An 18,141-nucleotide genomic window follows, 5' to 3' on the forward strand; every position below is an offset into this window, starting at 1 on the left:
CAGCTCGAAATAAAAACTTTGAGCCAGCCAGACATTGCCGAAGTTGCCTCGAATGTGGTTTCGAGGGCGAAACAAAGTAGTCTTTGCTGTGTGTAGCAGGTTGTAAATGGCTTTGCTTTTGGAGCCATCGCACACAGTGGCGTAAAGACAGATTTTCCTTTCCAATTCGGCATTAGAGAAATCTTTTTCATCATCGCCTTTATTCGCTTCAGCGCGAATGATAACGTTATATGTAAGCCGTTGGAACATTCACTTCCATGCCCAAACGTCGTATAGGAGGACGTAATTGAAATAACTTGTAACTAGCAGAACGTTCCCAACAGGCACAATTATCATTTGTGCCTGCTGGAAACGTTCTGCAGCTTACATAAATCAATCTAAAACTATACCATAAAGTTGTATTGACGTATCAATGAAAAGGCATACTTGGCCCTTAGGAAATAAGCCCCTCTGAACAGATTTCGAGCACATATATTGCCTATAACATGACGTGTAATTTTGAATCGCTGCGGGGTTCAAAAGGACTGACAGCACTCTATCTAAGCGTTTCAGAGCTCTCGTTAGAGTCAATCACTTGTTTGTTATGGATAAATATTTACTTAAACTTTGTGTTAAAATCAAAAAATATGTATTTTCAGTGCGATATTTTCGGATTGGCTGCACACAATACCCTTTACAATTAATGATCCCGAAGCAGAGGCACAAAGCCATTTTTCGACAATGAAATATAGACCTTCGTTTTGTCCGACTTTGTGACTGCAGCGGGAATGATTCATTAATATATTATTCAAGAGCGATGCAAATTCAATGGCTGTTTTATGTAACATGAATAGGCTTTGTGCAAATAACCTCAAGGTTACGCCGAGACGGATATTTAATCAAGGAAATTATTGTTTTTTTAGAAATATCAGTGAGGGTACGTTGAAAAGGGTTTAGGAAGTACGCCGAATCGGTCTGGCCAGCTCGAAAATACCAAAGGTTGAAAATAACCCTGAACCGCCTAGTAATACGAGGGTACCCATAAACGGAGCTGCGGGCGTAAAAAGTGCAAAACATGTCAGTTTAGACATCGAACACGCCCAATATCACGACAGACGCCACCCTTAATTATTAACCAGGCCAAAATTCAGCAGCCAGGTGAGGAAACGTTGAAGTTCCCATCACCCTAATTATTCCGAAAGTTGCCTTAAAGATGTCCTTGGTGGAAATTGAAGGTGCAAATGCAGAAGGTGCCACTATTAACTTTTCCAAAGATAACATTTAATTAAATAATTGATTGTTGAACAACGGGCTAGGGACGTCCCTTTCGCTCCGCTTGCTCCGAAATCTGGACACATCGAGTAAGTGCTTTTTGTTCGAAATTGACGCACGTGCACCGGCAGAACAAAAAGTGTCAGTCGCAATATTTGAAAGTCCTAATAATTTGACGTTTCCCAAACTGAATAATTAGTTCGGCAAGCCGCCGCTACATGTACAAGGCGACGAGCAAGTCCCCTCCGCCGTAATTTCACCGAAACGAAGTTGAAAATATGAAAACTTACCCCAAAAACTGAGCACCAAAGGCAAGTGGTTTTTGTTCGAAATGGACGCAAGTCCACCTGGAACGATCGACAGAGTCGAGGTGTTAGTCCAGATATTGCGACTTGATTATGACTTTAATACTTTGACAAACTTTATGATTAATTAGGTAGGTCCCAGCTAGATGGATAAGGAGACATGGATGTTAATTTCACTCTAATTACTCCGGAAACTGGCTGAACTATGTTCCTAGTTGAAAATTTGCATTTAAACTTCTCGGCGACTCCTTGCGACATTACTGACTTCCCAAAATATAAAGACCGTTTGCGATATTGTGCAGATGAAAAAAATAATGAAATTAACAAAGACACTTTTAGAACTCTTTGCTTACTTAAACCGGTTAGGTCGGCGCATTCAAAGTGTCACATGGCGAGAGTTCTTAGCGCTCTAATTGCTCCAAATAGATTTGCTAAGGGCTTCGAAAAGCCTTCCAAATTATATAAGAGATTAACTTTAAAATTATTTGAAACTCATTACTCTAGCTAGTCTCCATTGTGGCAGCTGATCCGTTGATATGATGCAGCCTTTCTCGATGGCGCCATAGATTTAGGGCCTTTTAAAACATTCCCATTGGAGCCGTTACAGTTCCGTTTGCTCTAATTACTCCCGAATTGCCTTAAATTGAACATTCCATAGTGCCTGCAGAAAACACTCAGGCAGCTCAGAAATTCCCCCTTTCCGCGTTGGTCTGACCTAAATTTAACGGTTGCCGGAGGAACATTTTTCATACGGAACATCCATTTTTCTTGCCGCCCTAATTCATCTCACCCTCTAATCACCCCCCGCAAAGTATAATATTCCCATCAAAACCTTCCGAAGGGGAATCAATTACGCAAGCACTTATTTACAAATCCATAAAACCGTTCCCAGATTATCGTTCCAGATATTTAAGTCTTCTCTTGACGTAGATAATGGCGTTTTTATTGTTAATCAATTCCACTAAAATCGCTGAGAAAATAATCTCCGTGAGCTACGAGCGATTAAATTTTAGCATTAACCTTTCGGCATTCGAACGAACTATGCAAATGACTTTAAAGTTTGAACATTAATCATTTTTGTGTTGGTTTAGGCCCAACCATTCCGGCTAAAGGGTTAATTTGTCTCGAACTTGAGGAAGAACTGCGGTTTAAACCCCTCGATTAAAAAACTCTCAGCCTAAATATGTCTATAGAATACTGACGATGAGACCGAACATCGGATCGACTTTCGTTCTCTTTACGTATAATTAGCACTTCCTCAATGAGCTACCAACTTTCTGGAACTAAGAACATCCTCAAAGTACCCGAAAACCGAATTTGTCATCGTAACAAATGCGTTCGAGCTCTGTAAACCGAATCGATAGCATGAAACACAGGCTGCTCCCTGATTTTTGCCCGAACTTTTCACGCCGCAATCAGGCCGACATTGTCCTTGTCTCTTTCATCTTTTAAGGGCGAACTTAGCCCTAAACCCTTCACCCGTCACGTGACATAATAATGTGAATGATGTCGCTTATAAATCCGAGCTTAGATGATTTATTTAGGGGGCCTTCCTATGACAGATGGTGGTTATGGCTTTTTTTGACGTAAATGTGTTCTAATTTTTATTGAAATTGAAGATTGGGTGGTGACGATTGCTGAATGACTTTGGAGGAATTCACCGATTGTCTCTTTGAGGCGATACTGTACGAGGTGTATCGCAGTGCTCTCGTACTGGTCTGATGCAGTCTCTATTTCGACGGAATCGTATAAAAGCTCATTCATTTTTGATTGCCAGAATAAGGAAATAATTAAAAAGTCAAGAGAGCTAAAGAAATAACCTTCTTTTATTCCCTCATTTTCGTTTTATTCCCGTTTGCAAGGAACAGCAATCATGTTTTGAAAACTAAAACAGAACTGAAACTGAAATAATTATCTTGTAAATAGTTGGTTTTTGAAAATTTATAGACCCCAAATGGATATTTCCGGTCACTCTCCCATGGAAAACGTCAATTTTCATGTTCCCTACAACCCCATCCAAATGGGTTACAACTCCATTAATTTTTGATTTCCGGATAGGACATCAACTAAAGCTGAGCTCAGCTGGGGAGATAAAGTTTCTTTTGTGCCCGGATTTCGCTTGTAATGTTGGAAATTCTGGATATTATAGTTTCAACAAAAAGGTTTCTTTGCCAAAGCACACATTATGTTTCTTTAAATCTTGTTATTATAAACTTAATTTTTCAAGTTATTGTTTTCCCCTGAGGACGACCTTGCTTAATTAAAATAATTGCCTTTGAAGTCTCCGTTTGAATTATTTCTATCAGAGACCTGTCTCATTATTCATAGATTTTAGAGAATTATTGAGAGGGAATTTCCTATAAATTTACTTCAAACTCCCACTTTTTTCATTCCTTTCTTACAAGGAAGCAGTGGCGTAACTATCGTTATTAATGATGAATCTAGCAGGTTCAGATTGCCTTAACATAAACAGCTCACATATCCTCTTAAATCAAACAAGCGACGTGTTCCATTACAGTCTATCTACCTAGGAAAATCCTAAATCATGCAATGTTTGCAAATTCGATTCGAGTCGAGGAAGGAATATCCTTGAATATTTTAAGCACAACTAGGCCCAAGTTTAAAACCTTTTGAATATTAAAACTCTGGTTCACTTAGATTGGCTTATGCACCGACTGGCAAACAATGCAACTACCATCGTTATTTTAAATAGCTTTATATAATAATGGCGGTTTGTTTCTTTTAGCACGGAACTGTGGCGACATCTAGCGAGACCAGCGTGGGCACGCAGCCGGGAGGCAGCGTGACGTCGCGAACGGCCTCAGAGACGCTGCAAGTGCCGCCCTCTTCCTCCGGCCACCACACCGGAGCCAAGTTCCGACACGGCCTCCTCCAGCTCATGATCCACACCATTGATCCCCTTCACGATGGTCAGTATGCAGGTAGCTCTAATATTTTTCTCTCTATGGGTGTGGTAAAGTTGGATTCGTAGAAGTGGTTTATGTGGTGCTCTGTTGTTAGTTGTTAGATGTGCAGGCACTGTAAAATATTTAGCTTCTTGCTCTTGATCAAAAGTCAAAGAGAGAGAAGGGATGCGCGTTGGTGCGAGTTATGGATTGTAAGGGTGAATGCTCGATAGGCAATAGCCTCGAAAATCTCGAGGTCCTAGCTCAGCGTTTTGGTGAAGCTGATCGTGACACAGCGCTCTTGCGGTGGTGCTTGGAACCTTTTCAGTATTAACCGTTCAAGGGCGAGTGGTTGATAGTCCGTCTACAACAATCGAGTCCTGAACATTCCGGGTTATCCTAAAACTATTGGGACGACCATCGAGCTCCAATTGAATGGAAAAATCTCCGTTATAATTTACACCTTCAAAGAATATGCAACTTGGTTTACTCCATGATCACCTTTTGTGACTTTCGCATCCAACACTAATAGATGGCGCCGTTAGTTTCCGCCGCATTGGCAGTCAAAAACATCCATAGCTGAGAATTAAAATTATCTACGGGGGTGCTGCAAAACGTAAACATGTCGACATTACATAGCTTCAGGTGACGACAAATGTAATTGAGTCACGTTTTGCCCGCCGAAGGTCGCATCAACTTGACTGTTTTGTTCAAAAATGACGATTTTGTATACAGAGTGGCTCGATAAGTAATTTTTCCGAGGCACAAGTTAGTGCTTAGTTTAGGTTAGTTAGACGATTAAGTGCAGCTTAAATAGTTAGAATTGCTCTAAATTTGGTTATTAGCTAATTTACTTTAATTTACATGAAGTCTTAACATTTGAGAATGTTACATATTAGCTCATTAACTTATTTGCGCGGTATCTCTTAATACCGACTGTGTCGGCTTGAAGTTATTTGGATTTAAGTTAAAACAGAAATCTAGTTAGTTTAGGGTAATTAACGAATTAATGGATCACTGCCAGTTACAAGTTACCGTATGTTTGGTGTTTAAGCTTAAGGTGCCTGGCGTTTTTGGCTCAAGGTGTGTTTTAAAGCGCGTTAAGGTGTTTTCATCCATTGACCTTAAGGGTCAATAGATGCGAGGCTGCTGTCTTAGAAAAGTATACTCCACGAAATCTAAAACAGTGACCAATAATGCGCCTTTTTCTGTTCCTGCAATGGAAACTTTCTTCTTGGTAAAGGTATCTTCATGTGGATTTTTTGTATTAACGTTACCTGTCTTCCTTGCAACTTTTAGGACCAGATTATGATTCTCTAGGTAAATTTATCAGAAGCCCTAATTTCCACAGAAACGTTAACTTTCAGTTTCTGCATTGAGTGAATTTCCGAGGATATTAACTGTCTTAATTTCATGATTTCTGTCGAAATAGTCTTCTTGGTCAAGTTACCAGGACATTTATAATTTGGTCCTACGTAGAAGATATTTAGTCCCATACTGCATCGTGTTTTAGACCATTTTGGTAGTAATACCCTCTTCAGTTTGCATTTTACGCATGTTCAATTAAGATTTTTATGGTTACGGGTACTGCATCTTTTTAATAGTCAAACGTAGTCTATGCAACTAATAATCACATGAGCACAGGTTGAAACCCTAGAAAAAAACCTTCCTGTGCAAAATCCTTTTGAACTGTGCCGAAAAACGGCAGGTCAAGAATTAATGTATCACCGGACATCGTGTGGACCAACAAAATACAATAACGTTCCATCGAAGGCAAAGGAATAAAATCCCCATAAGTACGGAAAATAAATTGCGACTATGTTACGAAGATCTGTCCAAACATGCAACAAAGAAGTGACGCAAACAATAGTGCGTGACAATTCTTTGATGTCGCGGTGAAATACCGCCAATCGAAGGGACACTTTGATCTTACGACGTTGCCACATGTTGACACGCCACGCTGTTAGGCAATGCCGTCCGCATTTTTGTTACGGGACAGTATTGCGAGCCGGCGTTACGTAGATGTACGCGTCTTTAAGAAACCGTCCGAGGCCCACCTAATGGGTTGATTGATGGGTACATTTCCTTCCTTTACGCTTAGTGTATCTGCGGGTTAGTTCAGGTCAGAGCTTGTCCACAGGCTTGGGGATATATGACCGACTGACAGTGGTTTCCTCCGAGAGCCGCCCGTGCCAACTCGGTACTGTGGTCGGATGTCTCCTCAATTTGCGCATGTCCACCCAATGCCGTGCGCGTGTGACTGGCAGTAGCACTGCCAGGTAGGGGAGGACTGTTCGCTCCTCTCGCCAAATTCGGAGGAATATGGTTGGTGGCTTTATACCATGTTACTTAGTTTACTGAAATGTATTGGGAATTGATAATCGGTTTCTGTGTGTGGAGGAGGCGGTTCAGTCGGCGAGATAATTGGGTAGGATGGGGAGGACGACACTGTTCAGCGAAACGATATTGTCGACTCGAATTTCCTATCCAAAGCCACGAAGTCCAGTAGGGCCCCGCTTCGAGGTTTTGACCCCTTGGGCTGATCTTCGCAAGGGTCTTGGAATCCCGTTTTCCGGAGATTTCGGCACGGTCGCATCTGCAGATTGCGATGAGGACGACTTGCACCGCGTCAGAGTCTGCGCCGACAAAAATCGACAATGTCAACAGCAAGCGCGGAAAGAGCCCTATCGGCTCCATCTGTCGTAACTTTTATGTTGCATCTCGAATCTATCTTCGAGTGACACGGCAGATGGCGTTGGCAGGACCTGTTCCTGCAGGACCAGCATACTCGCCGTTGAAATTACTGAAAATTTTTGTTGAGGATTGCAAGAGACAAATGTGCGAAGAGAATAAACGTATTTAGAACTTCATTGTGAAATTAAATAGAGAACACAAAGTTTAAATAAAAAAAAAGTTTTAGCCCTTGAAGCTCAACCAGAGTTCCTGAAAAAACAAGGAGTTCCTGAAAACAAATTGCGCGGTTTCATCAAATCAAAAACATGGTATTTTTAAACATTTATTTTTGTTTATTTGTCAGTAATTTTCAGTAGATTTCAGCAGTTGCCGGAACACAAAAATCTCACTCAATTTCGTTCATCTCATTGCGCAATGTGCGAGACAATTAGATGAGATGATATCTTTGTAGAACTTGAAGGAGTCTTTGGGAGTTCTGGTCCTGTTCGTGCTTTCAAAATCAACCTGGACGATCCCAAATTTGTTCCTTAAAGTCAACACTCCTCAATACCGTATAGTCGAATGAAAAACTGAAATTCAACTCACTCATAGCCGTCTTTCCATTCGAAGTTATCAATGAAGCTCCATTGCAGGTATCCCAAGACGTTTACACCATCCAAATATATGGCTCTTAGGATACTGCATAAGTGGCCCTAAAATCAGTTGATTTATAGCATTATTGTATCTGAAATAACTAGCTCGTGCAAATGCATACTTCAACGTATGTTATCCTCTCAGAATCGTCGAGATCACCTACTTCGTTATTATCGGCCCACCCATTTTCTGTAATCAACATTGGTGGATTGTCATAATTTTTAGCCAACCAATTGAGCATTTCTCTTATCCCACTAGGAATATCGTACAACCACGTAGCTGAGGGCGACTGGGGGTAACCCGGTATGAAGGTAGAGTTGACCCCTCTATCGGTAATATAACTGGTCGAAGAGTTTTCTATTGCCTCTAAATTGTTTATGGGAAAAGCGTAGTACGTGGTGTAACTGAAAGTAACGCCTCCATTTACAAACGAGGTAATATGTGAAGTTATTTCATACTAATTTACGCCCAAGAAGTCGTAAGTCCCTTTGATTAGTTCGACTTCTTCTTGAGTGAATTCTGGTAATCTCGAGGTGTTGAACCCTTGAGCTGCGCTCAAATGCCTTACGCGGTTTATTATGGGTTGGGGCCAGTTCCCTTTGAATATTGGGTGTGCGAAAAGTCCCAACTGGAAATAAAGTTGACCCATTTAAAGCCAAATTGCTGATAAATTTGTTTCCGTCCTTAGCGAGGAGTTAGGTGATCGTCTTACCCCAAACTGTGCTGCCATCTCGACGGCCTCGATATCAGCCTCGTTGGTGCTATTCAAGGCCTGGTACCAGTAATTAACCAGAACAATTCCAACTTTGCCTAAAAATCTTTAATTTGTCACACTAATGCAATATGCAATTAAAACTACCTTTTTGACTCGGCTTAAAGAGCTCGTTATACACTCTCCAAGATTTGGCATGAGCCAGCAGTTGTGTATAAGCACAGATGTAGGTAAAAGTACCGGAATTTGTTAAACCAGGCGCATAGGTTCCAGAACCATAACCAAAATAGCACTGAGTTAACGGTTCGTTCACTGTTACCCAATATTTCACGTACTCGCCAAAGAGAGTGAAGCATAAATTTGCATAATCCATAAAGAAATCTGAGATTTCAGGATTGAGCCAACCTCCCAGTTGATGGAGGGGCAGCGGGAGATCCCAATGGTAGATGGTCACTAGTGGTTCAATGTTTTTCGCCCTCAATTCCTGTGGTATGCAAACAATTAAGAATTAACCTATTCCTTTGATGTAGTTAAGTTTGGATATATAAAAGTATCTCATGTGGGAGTATACATAAAGGACGTCGCGTATCAGTAGACCAATCCGTTGCGCGGTGAGTCCTTATGCGAAAATAATCAGACTTCCTTTATGGCCCTTTATACTTGTTGCACAGGGTGTTGAAGTTAGGAAAAAAATTACTTTTGTTAATAACTCGGGGGGATTTTAACGTTTACGTGTACACGACCCCCCATTTCGCCATCGTTCTCCAAATTTTTTTACTCATATCGTAAGATATGTGTGCCTTAGCGAACTGTACGTCACCGCAAATTTCATCATTCAAGTTATTAACAAAAGTCTTTTTTACTAACTTCAACACTCTGTGTGATGAGCACAAAGCGTAAAAGAAAAAAGTGCCATGAAGAGAGTCTAATTACGTGCGCGTAAGGAATCTCCGGTTAACTAATAGGAGACACCCTGTGCATTAGCAAATTGTGCTGATAAAGCAAAACTTGAAAACATTGGAATATACAGGCTCTCCTCTTTGGAAAAGTCAAGTTTCCAGCCACTAAACTGCGTGAAACACGTCTTCAGCCACTTAGACCTTTAAATCCTCGAATATCTGGAAATTCGCATGGGATCGATATAGGACTTAGTGCTCGTCAGTTGTTCCTTTGATACATTGCAATTTGAAAACATGGTAATATACAGGGTCTCCCCTCTGAACAAGTCATTATTAAAATGCCTTTTTTAGTTAAAATCTCTCCTGCTCGTCGCGTACGCAAACCCTCGAATTTCCTGTTATAGTCGATACAAAAACTTTCTGACCTGCAGAAGGCGCAAATAATAATTCACGCCCTCTTGGTTGATATTGTTGATAGTCCCATTGGGCAGGATCCTAGACCACGACAAAGACAACCTGTAAATATGGGCCCCCATCTCCGAGAGCAGTTCCACGTCTTCCTGGTATTTATTGTAAGAGTCCGCGGCCACGTCTCCATTGCTTCCATCTGAAATTTTCTCCGGTTGAGAATGAGTGAACCAATCCCATATGTTCTCCCCTTTTCCGTTCGAATTCCAAGCCCCCTCTATTTGGTAAGCTGAAGTTGCAGCACCCCAGAGGAAACCCTCGGGGAAGCATTTTTTGCAGTTTGCCGAGACCCTTAAAGTAAATTTAAATAAATCTTAATTATTGATATTGTATAGAGTAATTGCTGCTTACCAAGGTATTAATATGGGTAGAATTATTAAGGACGTTTTCATTTTGATGCCGGGTATCATTGACGAGCTGTTGTTGGGCAACTCTAGGGCGAAATTAGTCAAAATAACGATGAATCAAACCATGGTTATTGTGGTTACTGATTAATGTTATTAAGCCAACTAAACGTATTTAACAATACGTTTAAGTACTGTTTAAGATTGATAACCGTCCATAAAGGAATTATGCCAAATCATAAAAGTACTGACGATATAGGAGTTTAAGTTCCCTCATTGCATTTATCACCAAAGCCAATATTGGATTTGCCTCAGGGGACAAGAGAGAAAACTTACGTTTTATCATATTAGTTCATTCTGATAATGTCATGAAGGTGTTTGATGGCGGACCAGCTCAATTAAATATTCTGTCAATATCAACATTATTCAAGTACCTAATACCTTCGCTATCAGATGATTTGCACTATACATTTATGAGCAGTTTTAAATTTAATCTATATATACGAACCATTAATTAATTTCTTTCTAGCAAGGCTTAACTATTGCTTGGAGACCTACGAAAGTTTCCAATACAAATATTTCTTGGTTACTTTTGCGGCTGTTACAATGGACACATCGACAGAGCCTCCGGACAACAACCAAAATCACAACGAATTTTTCGATTTCCCTACGAATGCCAAAAATTCCTCTATGCAACGTTTCTGACGCGTCTCCTAAGTTAATTAAAGTAATTAGCTTTTCGAAGAATTAAAAATTAATCGATCTTTAAAAGCGAACATGAACTGTTGCAAAAGCGAACGTCGTTAAATTAAAAATTTCATCATAAACTCGATAAATGATGAGCTAATAACGTGAATTAAAACCCGGAATTTTGCCGCTGGACCAAATCCCACACCTGCTCGATGGGGTTTAAGTCTGGACTGAGCGCCGGCCAAGGCAAAACGTTCCTTCAGTCTGGAAATTTTGAACTAGGCCTGCGGCATCTGGACGAGCATTATGTTGCATAAACGCATAGAGCATTAAGCATCGAACCTGGCTCCTTCGTGGGGAATCACTATGGGCTGAAAAACCCTGTCGCGATGGACCACGGCATTTAAAAAGCGCTTCCAGCGAAAAAGAATAATCCCACCGCCAATGGTAACACCGGGAAAACTGCCGCATTTTCAGGGATGAGGTTTCACGTAAATCATAAATACATTTTTCAACATATATAATCTATTAGAACCCAGTACAATCTATGGTTTTCGTCTCCACTACTTGCTTGAACCACTCATAGGAAGCTTTTGGGGTTCTCGTCAAGTTCCCTTCAAAATCCACGTGTACGATTCCGAATTTCTCTCTAAACCCCATCAAGATCTCAATATTTTCATTGAAGAAGTCCTGAGAACACTTACGTGTACCCAGAAGCCCACTCGAAGTTGTCCATCAAAGACCACTGAGTATATCCAATAATGTTGCGGTTATCTTCGTTGATTGCTTTCCAAACTACACACAGGTGACCCTGAGAATCAAAAACCACGAAACTAAACTACAAGTGAGAGATGTGAGACTCACATTTAAATATTGAATCCTGTCCGTATCATTCAGGCTCTCTCCATTACCGGCCCAACCGTTTTCAGTTATCAAAATCTCCGGGTTGCCGTAATGGTCCCCGATCCAGTTTATGTATGCTCGGAAGCCCCATGGAACATCAAATAACCAGCTGGCAGCAGAGGTGGGCCATGAAGGGTCGATGTTGAGACTCACCCCCACGTCTAGATTAAAACTAGTGATGTTGGGTAGGTCGTCTACATCGAAGGCGTGTTTAACTAAGTAGGTTGAGTAGCTAATTAAAGGAGCATTTTATGGTGATTTGCTTATGAGTGAGGGATCTTAAATATACTAATTTAATCCTAAATAATCGGCAGTGCCCTTAATGTACTCGATTTCCTCATCTGTGAATTTCGGGAGTCTTGACCTTGCGAAACCAGCAAGTTCGCTTCTCTTGTCAATAATGTCAATGGTTTCTTGAGGCCAGTTACCTATGTATATTGGATGGACGTACATTCCGATCTGAAAATTCAATTTTCAGTGATTTTGGTACTTTCAAAAGCGTTATCTACCATGAACTGCATGATTCGCTCCGCAGCTTTCACATCGTGCTCAGACTCACTATTCGGGTGCATCCAATAAGACACCCACGACATGGACACTTTTCCCTGCTGGGTCGCAAAAAACTCATCGTGGTAAATGTGATAGGCCCTGGCATGCGCCAGAAGATGCACATAAATGCAATAGTAAGTGGCAATGCCGGAGAGCTGATATCCAGGAGCAAAATTTCCATAAGTGTATCCGTTGAGGCACGTGGTTTCGGGCTCGTTCAAGGTGATCCAGTACCTTTGGAATGAGCTTTGAGTCGGAGGCATTGAAAGTGATTAAAGAAAACCTGACGTAATCACCGAAAAGTCTATAGCAAAGCCTGGAATATTCCGCAAAATAATCTACCAGAAGTGGATTCGACCATCCTCCCATTTCGTTGAAATTTTGAGGGAGGTCCCAATGGTAGAGGGTCACTACCGGTTCAATTCCAGTAGCATTGAGAATCTAGAAGTTGCCAATAAAAATGTCTCTTTTTGGCATTTGCTGAAACTACACTTTTAAGATGTTGAGGTAAAACTCCACTCCCTCCCAATTAATCTGGTGGGGGTATCCAGTCGGCAAGATTCTGGGCCAAGAAATCGAAAATCTGTAAAACTGCACTCCGAGGTCTTCAAGGAAGGAAATATCCTCCTGGTACCGGTTGTACGAGTCACAAGCCACATCTCCATTGCTTCCATCGGTGATTTTTTCCGGATATTTGTGGGCGTAATGATCCCATTGAGATTCACCCTTTCCTGTCAAATTCCACGCTCCTTCGGTTTGGTACGCCGAGGTTGCCACTCCAAACATGAAGTCGTCAGAAAATGTTTCCGACCATACTGTTGTTGCTTTTATACTAGAAATGCTCAGTCACCGAGGTGATGAAGATTAAAAAATAATAATAAATTTACCTTAAAACCGCAAAAGTGAGGTATCCCAAAATCATTTTTCGATTCACTGTTAAAGGAGCGTGATTGCAATAAACGCCAAGGAGGGATTTTGAATTAAATAGTACACGATTTGATAAAGAAAGTAATTTATGACGCATACAAATCTTGGGATTACCTAGAGTAATAAAATAGAATTATGGTTTATAATGCGATTTGAGTTTTGCACTCACCTGCTCGTCATCATAATTTGTTCTATCGCGAAATTGTATAGAACAAAAACTGCATGGATGATGAAATTTACCTATTTTTGGCGATTTGCCCTTTCAAGTAGTTCTGCGATAGATTACGATGGATAGAAGTAGATAACTGTTACCAAGCAGATACCTAATGCATCGGGATTCTTTCGAAAAGGAGTTTCTGGTTATTAAAGACGTTCTACCTAATTGCACTGAAATCTACCAAAACATCTCTAGATAGAAATGCTGCCGACTTTCACACGATATTTCTTCCATCGATTTCGAAAATATCTTGTTCCTTCGGTATGCCTCTAACGTTCGGATTTAGAGCAAAATTTCGAAATTTTTTCCCGAGCTCTAAAGAAAAAAACGGAATGAATAAATAGATGAAAATGGCCAAAGACGGTTTGTGCGCACAAAACAGGAAACAAACCAATTTCACATCAGCGAACGATTGTTTTCAATGTTTAAGTGTCGTTTGGCAGAGCGTACTGCATTTTTTAACAAATTTATAGCGGTTTATCTCAAAAACGAATCGATCGATTTCGAATCGCAACACCCCATTGAATGGAGTTTTGATGGGCCTCCAATTTGAGGTATCACTTGACCCATGTTTCCCTTTGAAAAATCGGCCATTTTGCGCCGCCGACGACGCGAGCAACATTTAAAAATATAAACATTAGTCAAAAATAGTTTAAATTCTCAAAAAATGGCAATTTTTCAAAAAATTCACGGAAAGAGGGGGAGGGGGGTCGAGGGAGCTTGGAGCTGCGCGGCGTGCGATTCCTCGTGGCGGATTTCGTCTGCGCTTAGACGCACTTCGCGGGACTCTCTGAGACCGAACGGGAGTGGTGTCACTGCTCACGTTCATGAGCAATGGGTTTTGCCCGTGAATATCGCTCTCGGCTTCACACGAGCAATAATGAGAACAATTACGAGCACAACTCCTCCCGTCCGAATATCCCCGAGAAGCCGCAGTACCCGTTTAATATAGAGATATCACCTCATCGTTATAAATCACTTGAAGCCGAAAAGTTCCTCGTTTCAGTCCGAGACAATGCTCACACAACTCCGCTTAAGCATGAATATTACATGCAATAATATATAGTTAATTAGTTGGAGATTTATGGCACTAGAACAAGTTTAGCAGAAAATGCCAGTTGAGCATTCCTGGATCTCTGCCAAAGATGAGCCGACTGAAATATTTCGCTGACATTTGATTCTATCCTTTGGGCCATTAAAAATTCCCTAGACAAATTTAGAGCTTTTATGGGAGAATTTCATGACTGAGGAGCGAGGCTAAAGGTACGTTTTAGGTCAAGTTACCTTCATTGCTTCTGGGTAGTTTTGTGTCATGGAGAAAGCATAACGTTCAATTTTTAATTAAAATGCTATCGGTGGACGAGCAATCTTTCAATACAAAACGAGGGAATATCGTTAATGAACGGAGTTTCCCTAATGGTCATAAACAGAAAGTCTCCCTAATGGTCGGGGATTTTGGAAACGTTAACTGACATTAAACGCAAGAAACCATGCATATTTTATTCTAATTATTCTAACGAATTATGAAACTCAGTATCAAACATCATCCTCAATGGAAATCGACTAAAATATCATGGACGCATTTAGGGGCCAAATCATTAATCCGCCGCCAACTTCAGCTACAATCTAAATTCCATTGTAACATTTACATAGGGCCGGGGGTATTGGCCAGAATCTTGGTGTCTATGATAACTATCCTCACGTTAAAGTTAACAGCGCATTAATAATTCGGTCCTTAAGAGCAACCCCATATCGGGAATGTTCTTCACAAGCTGACAACGTTGATGTAGGCGTGCTTTACACAGAGTGCCCTCCTTATTGGCCCGTTTACAGATCGTTAATGGATATTTTGCGAATATAAGTTATTTTCCGAAGTATTCCAACTCTGGGGGAGACTGTAATTAATTCCTACTCGCAACGTGAACACTATTCAGCAACCTTTTAACATGGCATGCGTAACCCCGGGAGCACTCGGCATGCAACTCAAACAACGGAGGTCATCACCTCGATCAAAATCCCATTTTTTTTTGCAGGCAAAGTGGACGAAAAGGCCACGCAGCTGCACGCCATCGCATCGTTGAAAGTGTTGCTGGACGCCACCAAGCCACAAAACGGCGCCGCCACCTCGACGGCGGCGAACTACGTGGCAACCGCGACCGCCATCATTGACAAGCAAGAGACCACGCTGGCGCCCTCTAGTTTATCGTCGGACATGCCCAATGGCGTGCCGTCAAACGCGCTGACGGATGTCAACATGGACGCGGTAAGTGTCACGAGTCATTCGCCCATTGGCAAGGTTGTCATAACTAAGTTTCCTTATTTTAAATGCGCTGAAAAAGATCATTCTTTTCTTGTGCGCATGTAATTTGCACCAGGCTCAGATAGGAAAAAGCATGAAAAGAATGACAAATTGCCTCTGGAAGTAATAAAGGCTCCTCTGTATGTAAATCCAGGAGTTTGCGGCGGTATGATTAGTTTTTATGGCAGCTTTTCGTGACTGCTAATAAAGCTTTTCATGCTTTTTCTTAACTCAGGGCGGATTTAAATGCTATTAAAGTAATTGTTCGAGGAGGTCCCCGTAGATCAAGGCTCAGTTCCATTGTGTTACGCGTTTTTGTCCAGTATTAGTACGTGAGTTACGTCACGCTCCAACGTCAGCTTTGAAAATGCTAAACCTTCAGTACATATTTTTATATACACTGTAATCAATGCGAGGAAAACCTGGATAGAGATCTCGGAAACGGCAAGAGATCCATATTTGATTGGTAAAGACTGATAAAGTTGGACCCAGGAACATGGAGGAGGTTATTCGTGTTAACCGGAAATGCGAAATTACAACATTTTTATGCAAACTTGCGCGAGACCCAATCTGGAGAACTCTAGATAACCTGAATTGCGGTTTTTTGTTAACTTTAAACTCATATTATCGGTTTCTCCTATGAAGCGATCCAGTGAGAGCACGTTAACTAGGAAGGCATAGTTCGGAGCTTCCTCCTCGGTAATTTGGGAAGTTAAAAATTCGCAATAAAGCAAACATGAATTATCACGAGTTATGAATCATTTAGTTAATGATTTCGAGTGTCATTTTTTAGGCTTTTAGTCGCAAAACTTTTTGCCCGTTTACCAAACCTACCATCGGCGTTCTCTTGCCGTTTCCGAGACACCCATGCTGAGCCACGTGATTTTAGACTGTGTATACATTTTGTCCATAACAAATTACTGCGCACATTTTTCTTTAATTTGAAACAAGCTTAGACCGTGGAACAAAACAATTGTAAGTCTTTGGTGTTAAATGTTGATTGTTCATGTTTTACACCCTAATTGGCTCTGTTTGGCTTCTCACCCCTATCTTGAATGTTTTACCTGTTTAAATCATATGGGTGCATGGGTAGACAAATTAATCATTTTGGTAGTTTTTGTAATACCTAATTGGCTCATTCATCTCGATCACTTTTTTTTTCACATCGATGTCCCACTCGTGGTCTGCATTAATTCAAAATTTAAATTGTTTGAAAACTCTCATCCTCAATCGCCTTTTGACTTGTTGGTGTTGAAAAACTGCATGAATGGATTTTTTTTTCGAAGAAATACCCATAACCCTGACAAAATTACAGACCCAAAATTCAAAGAAACACCAAGGCAGATTTACAATTTGTAGGCGTTACTAGATTAAGTTTCTAATTTTAGAGGTTTCCATACCCTTCTAGCTGTAAGAACTGAACATGTTTCCTTTGTAACAATTTTTTTTTATTTACCTACTTAACACACCGAGACCACACTTCTTCTTCTTCTTCTTCTTCTTCCTCCCGATGTGGTAAAAATAAAGGTAACTGCCATTAGATGACTTTAGATCCAAGGCTTTAATATGGGCTATTAATCATGCTTATTCTAGTGCAGAAATCATAATGTTCGCAATAATAATGTACCACTATGGGAGTGTTCGTTATTACCCGCAGTGTAAATATCATTGCAATTATCGTTGTATTCTTAGGTTAATGAAATGCAATGTTACGAAAGTTTTATGTGTCTCATTGTGAACGGTATCAAAGAGGAAATTGCCCCTTGTGTACGTATGACAAATGCATCCAAACTCCCATTGTGAAGGTCCCAATAAAAGCTTTTATTTCAGTCTAAAACTTTTTTGATTGCATTCATTTTCGATAAGGGGAGAAAATGAGACTGTTCCGATTAGGAGTTTTAAGAACGCCCTGCCGAAACTTTCTTGGCCTCCGAACCACGAAAAATGACCAGTAAAGTGGCCAAAGCCGCGTCATCCTCGTTCATGCAGATACGAAATTTGCGCCACAGTGCACATTTAGATAACGGTCCCTCTGTCACACAGTCGAGAAGACTAAAGCCCTTCGGGCAAATAAATTCAGACTGTTTGACCAGCAGAAGCTTCCTCGAATAAATATTTTCCGACTGACTAAATATGGAATTTACAGGATTTGAGGCTCCAAAAATCCTGGGAAATTGGCTCATAAATTTAAAAATTATGAAGGATGTTTCGTTTCTTTTTTTCATTGGTGAAATGAATTGAAGAAATAAAGGGAACACTTTTCAGGTGAGGGCAGAATTTGCACCCACTTGCGGTTCTTCCAAATCTGGGCACGTTTGCGAAAATCGCGAAAAATACCTGACCA

The 18,141-nt window shown here is 40.8% G+C and overlaps 3 protein-coding genes across 10 annotated transcripts in view; 1 reads left to right on the forward strand and 2 right to left on the reverse strand.

The window, feature by feature from the left end:
- LOC136341705 (sodium/potassium/calcium exchanger Nckx30C-like) overlaps positions 1-18,141 on the forward strand; it is a 52,257-nt gene that overhangs the window by 19,620 nt on the left and 14,496 nt on the right. For 6 of the 8 annotated variants that reach the window (XM_066286959.1, XM_066286967.1, XM_066286963.1 and 3 more), the window contains 2 exons: positions 4,303-4,498; positions 15,532-15,761. In XM_066286959.1, coding sequence (XP_066143056.1) covers positions 4,303-4,498; positions 15,532-15,761 — 426 coding nt within the window. The remainder of the gene's footprint in view (positions 1-4,302; positions 4,499-15,531; positions 15,762-18,141) is intronic. The other 2 variants (XM_066286961.1, XM_066286966.1) reach the window with 1 other exon arrangement.
- LOC136341555 (myrosinase 1-like) lies at positions 7,466-10,411 on the reverse strand. The gene is made up of 8 exons (XM_066286676.1): positions 10,220-10,411; positions 9,826-10,159; positions 8,649-8,985; positions 8,502-8,599; positions 8,248-8,417; positions 7,911-8,193; positions 7,742-7,848; positions 7,466-7,682 (listed from the first exon to the last, which is right to left on the reverse strand). Exons 1-8 carry the CDS (start codon positions 10,276-10,278, stop codon positions 7,556-7,558), a joined length of 1,515 nt encoding a protein of 504 aa, XP_066142773.1. The 5' UTR covers positions 10,279-10,411; the 3' UTR covers positions 7,466-7,555.
- Positions 11,410-13,388, reverse strand: LOC136341563 (myrosinase 1-like). The gene is made up of 8 exons (XM_066286683.1): positions 13,242-13,388; positions 12,847-13,186; positions 12,638-12,795; positions 12,315-12,588; positions 12,095-12,264; positions 11,767-12,037; positions 11,607-11,713; positions 11,410-11,551 (listed from the first exon to the last, which is right to left on the reverse strand). Exons 1-8 carry the CDS (start codon positions 13,376-13,378, stop codon positions 11,431-11,433), a joined length of 1,578 nt encoding a protein of 525 aa, XP_066142780.1. The 5' UTR covers positions 13,379-13,388; the 3' UTR covers positions 11,410-11,430.

Source organism: Euwallacea fornicatus, chromosome 10 (assembly GCF_040115645.1).
Source record: "Euwallacea fornicatus isolate EFF26 chromosome 10, ASM4011564v1, whole genome shotgun sequence".
Classification (NCBI taxonomy): Eukaryota; Metazoa; Arthropoda; class Insecta; order Coleoptera; family Curculionidae; genus Euwallacea; species Euwallacea fornicatus.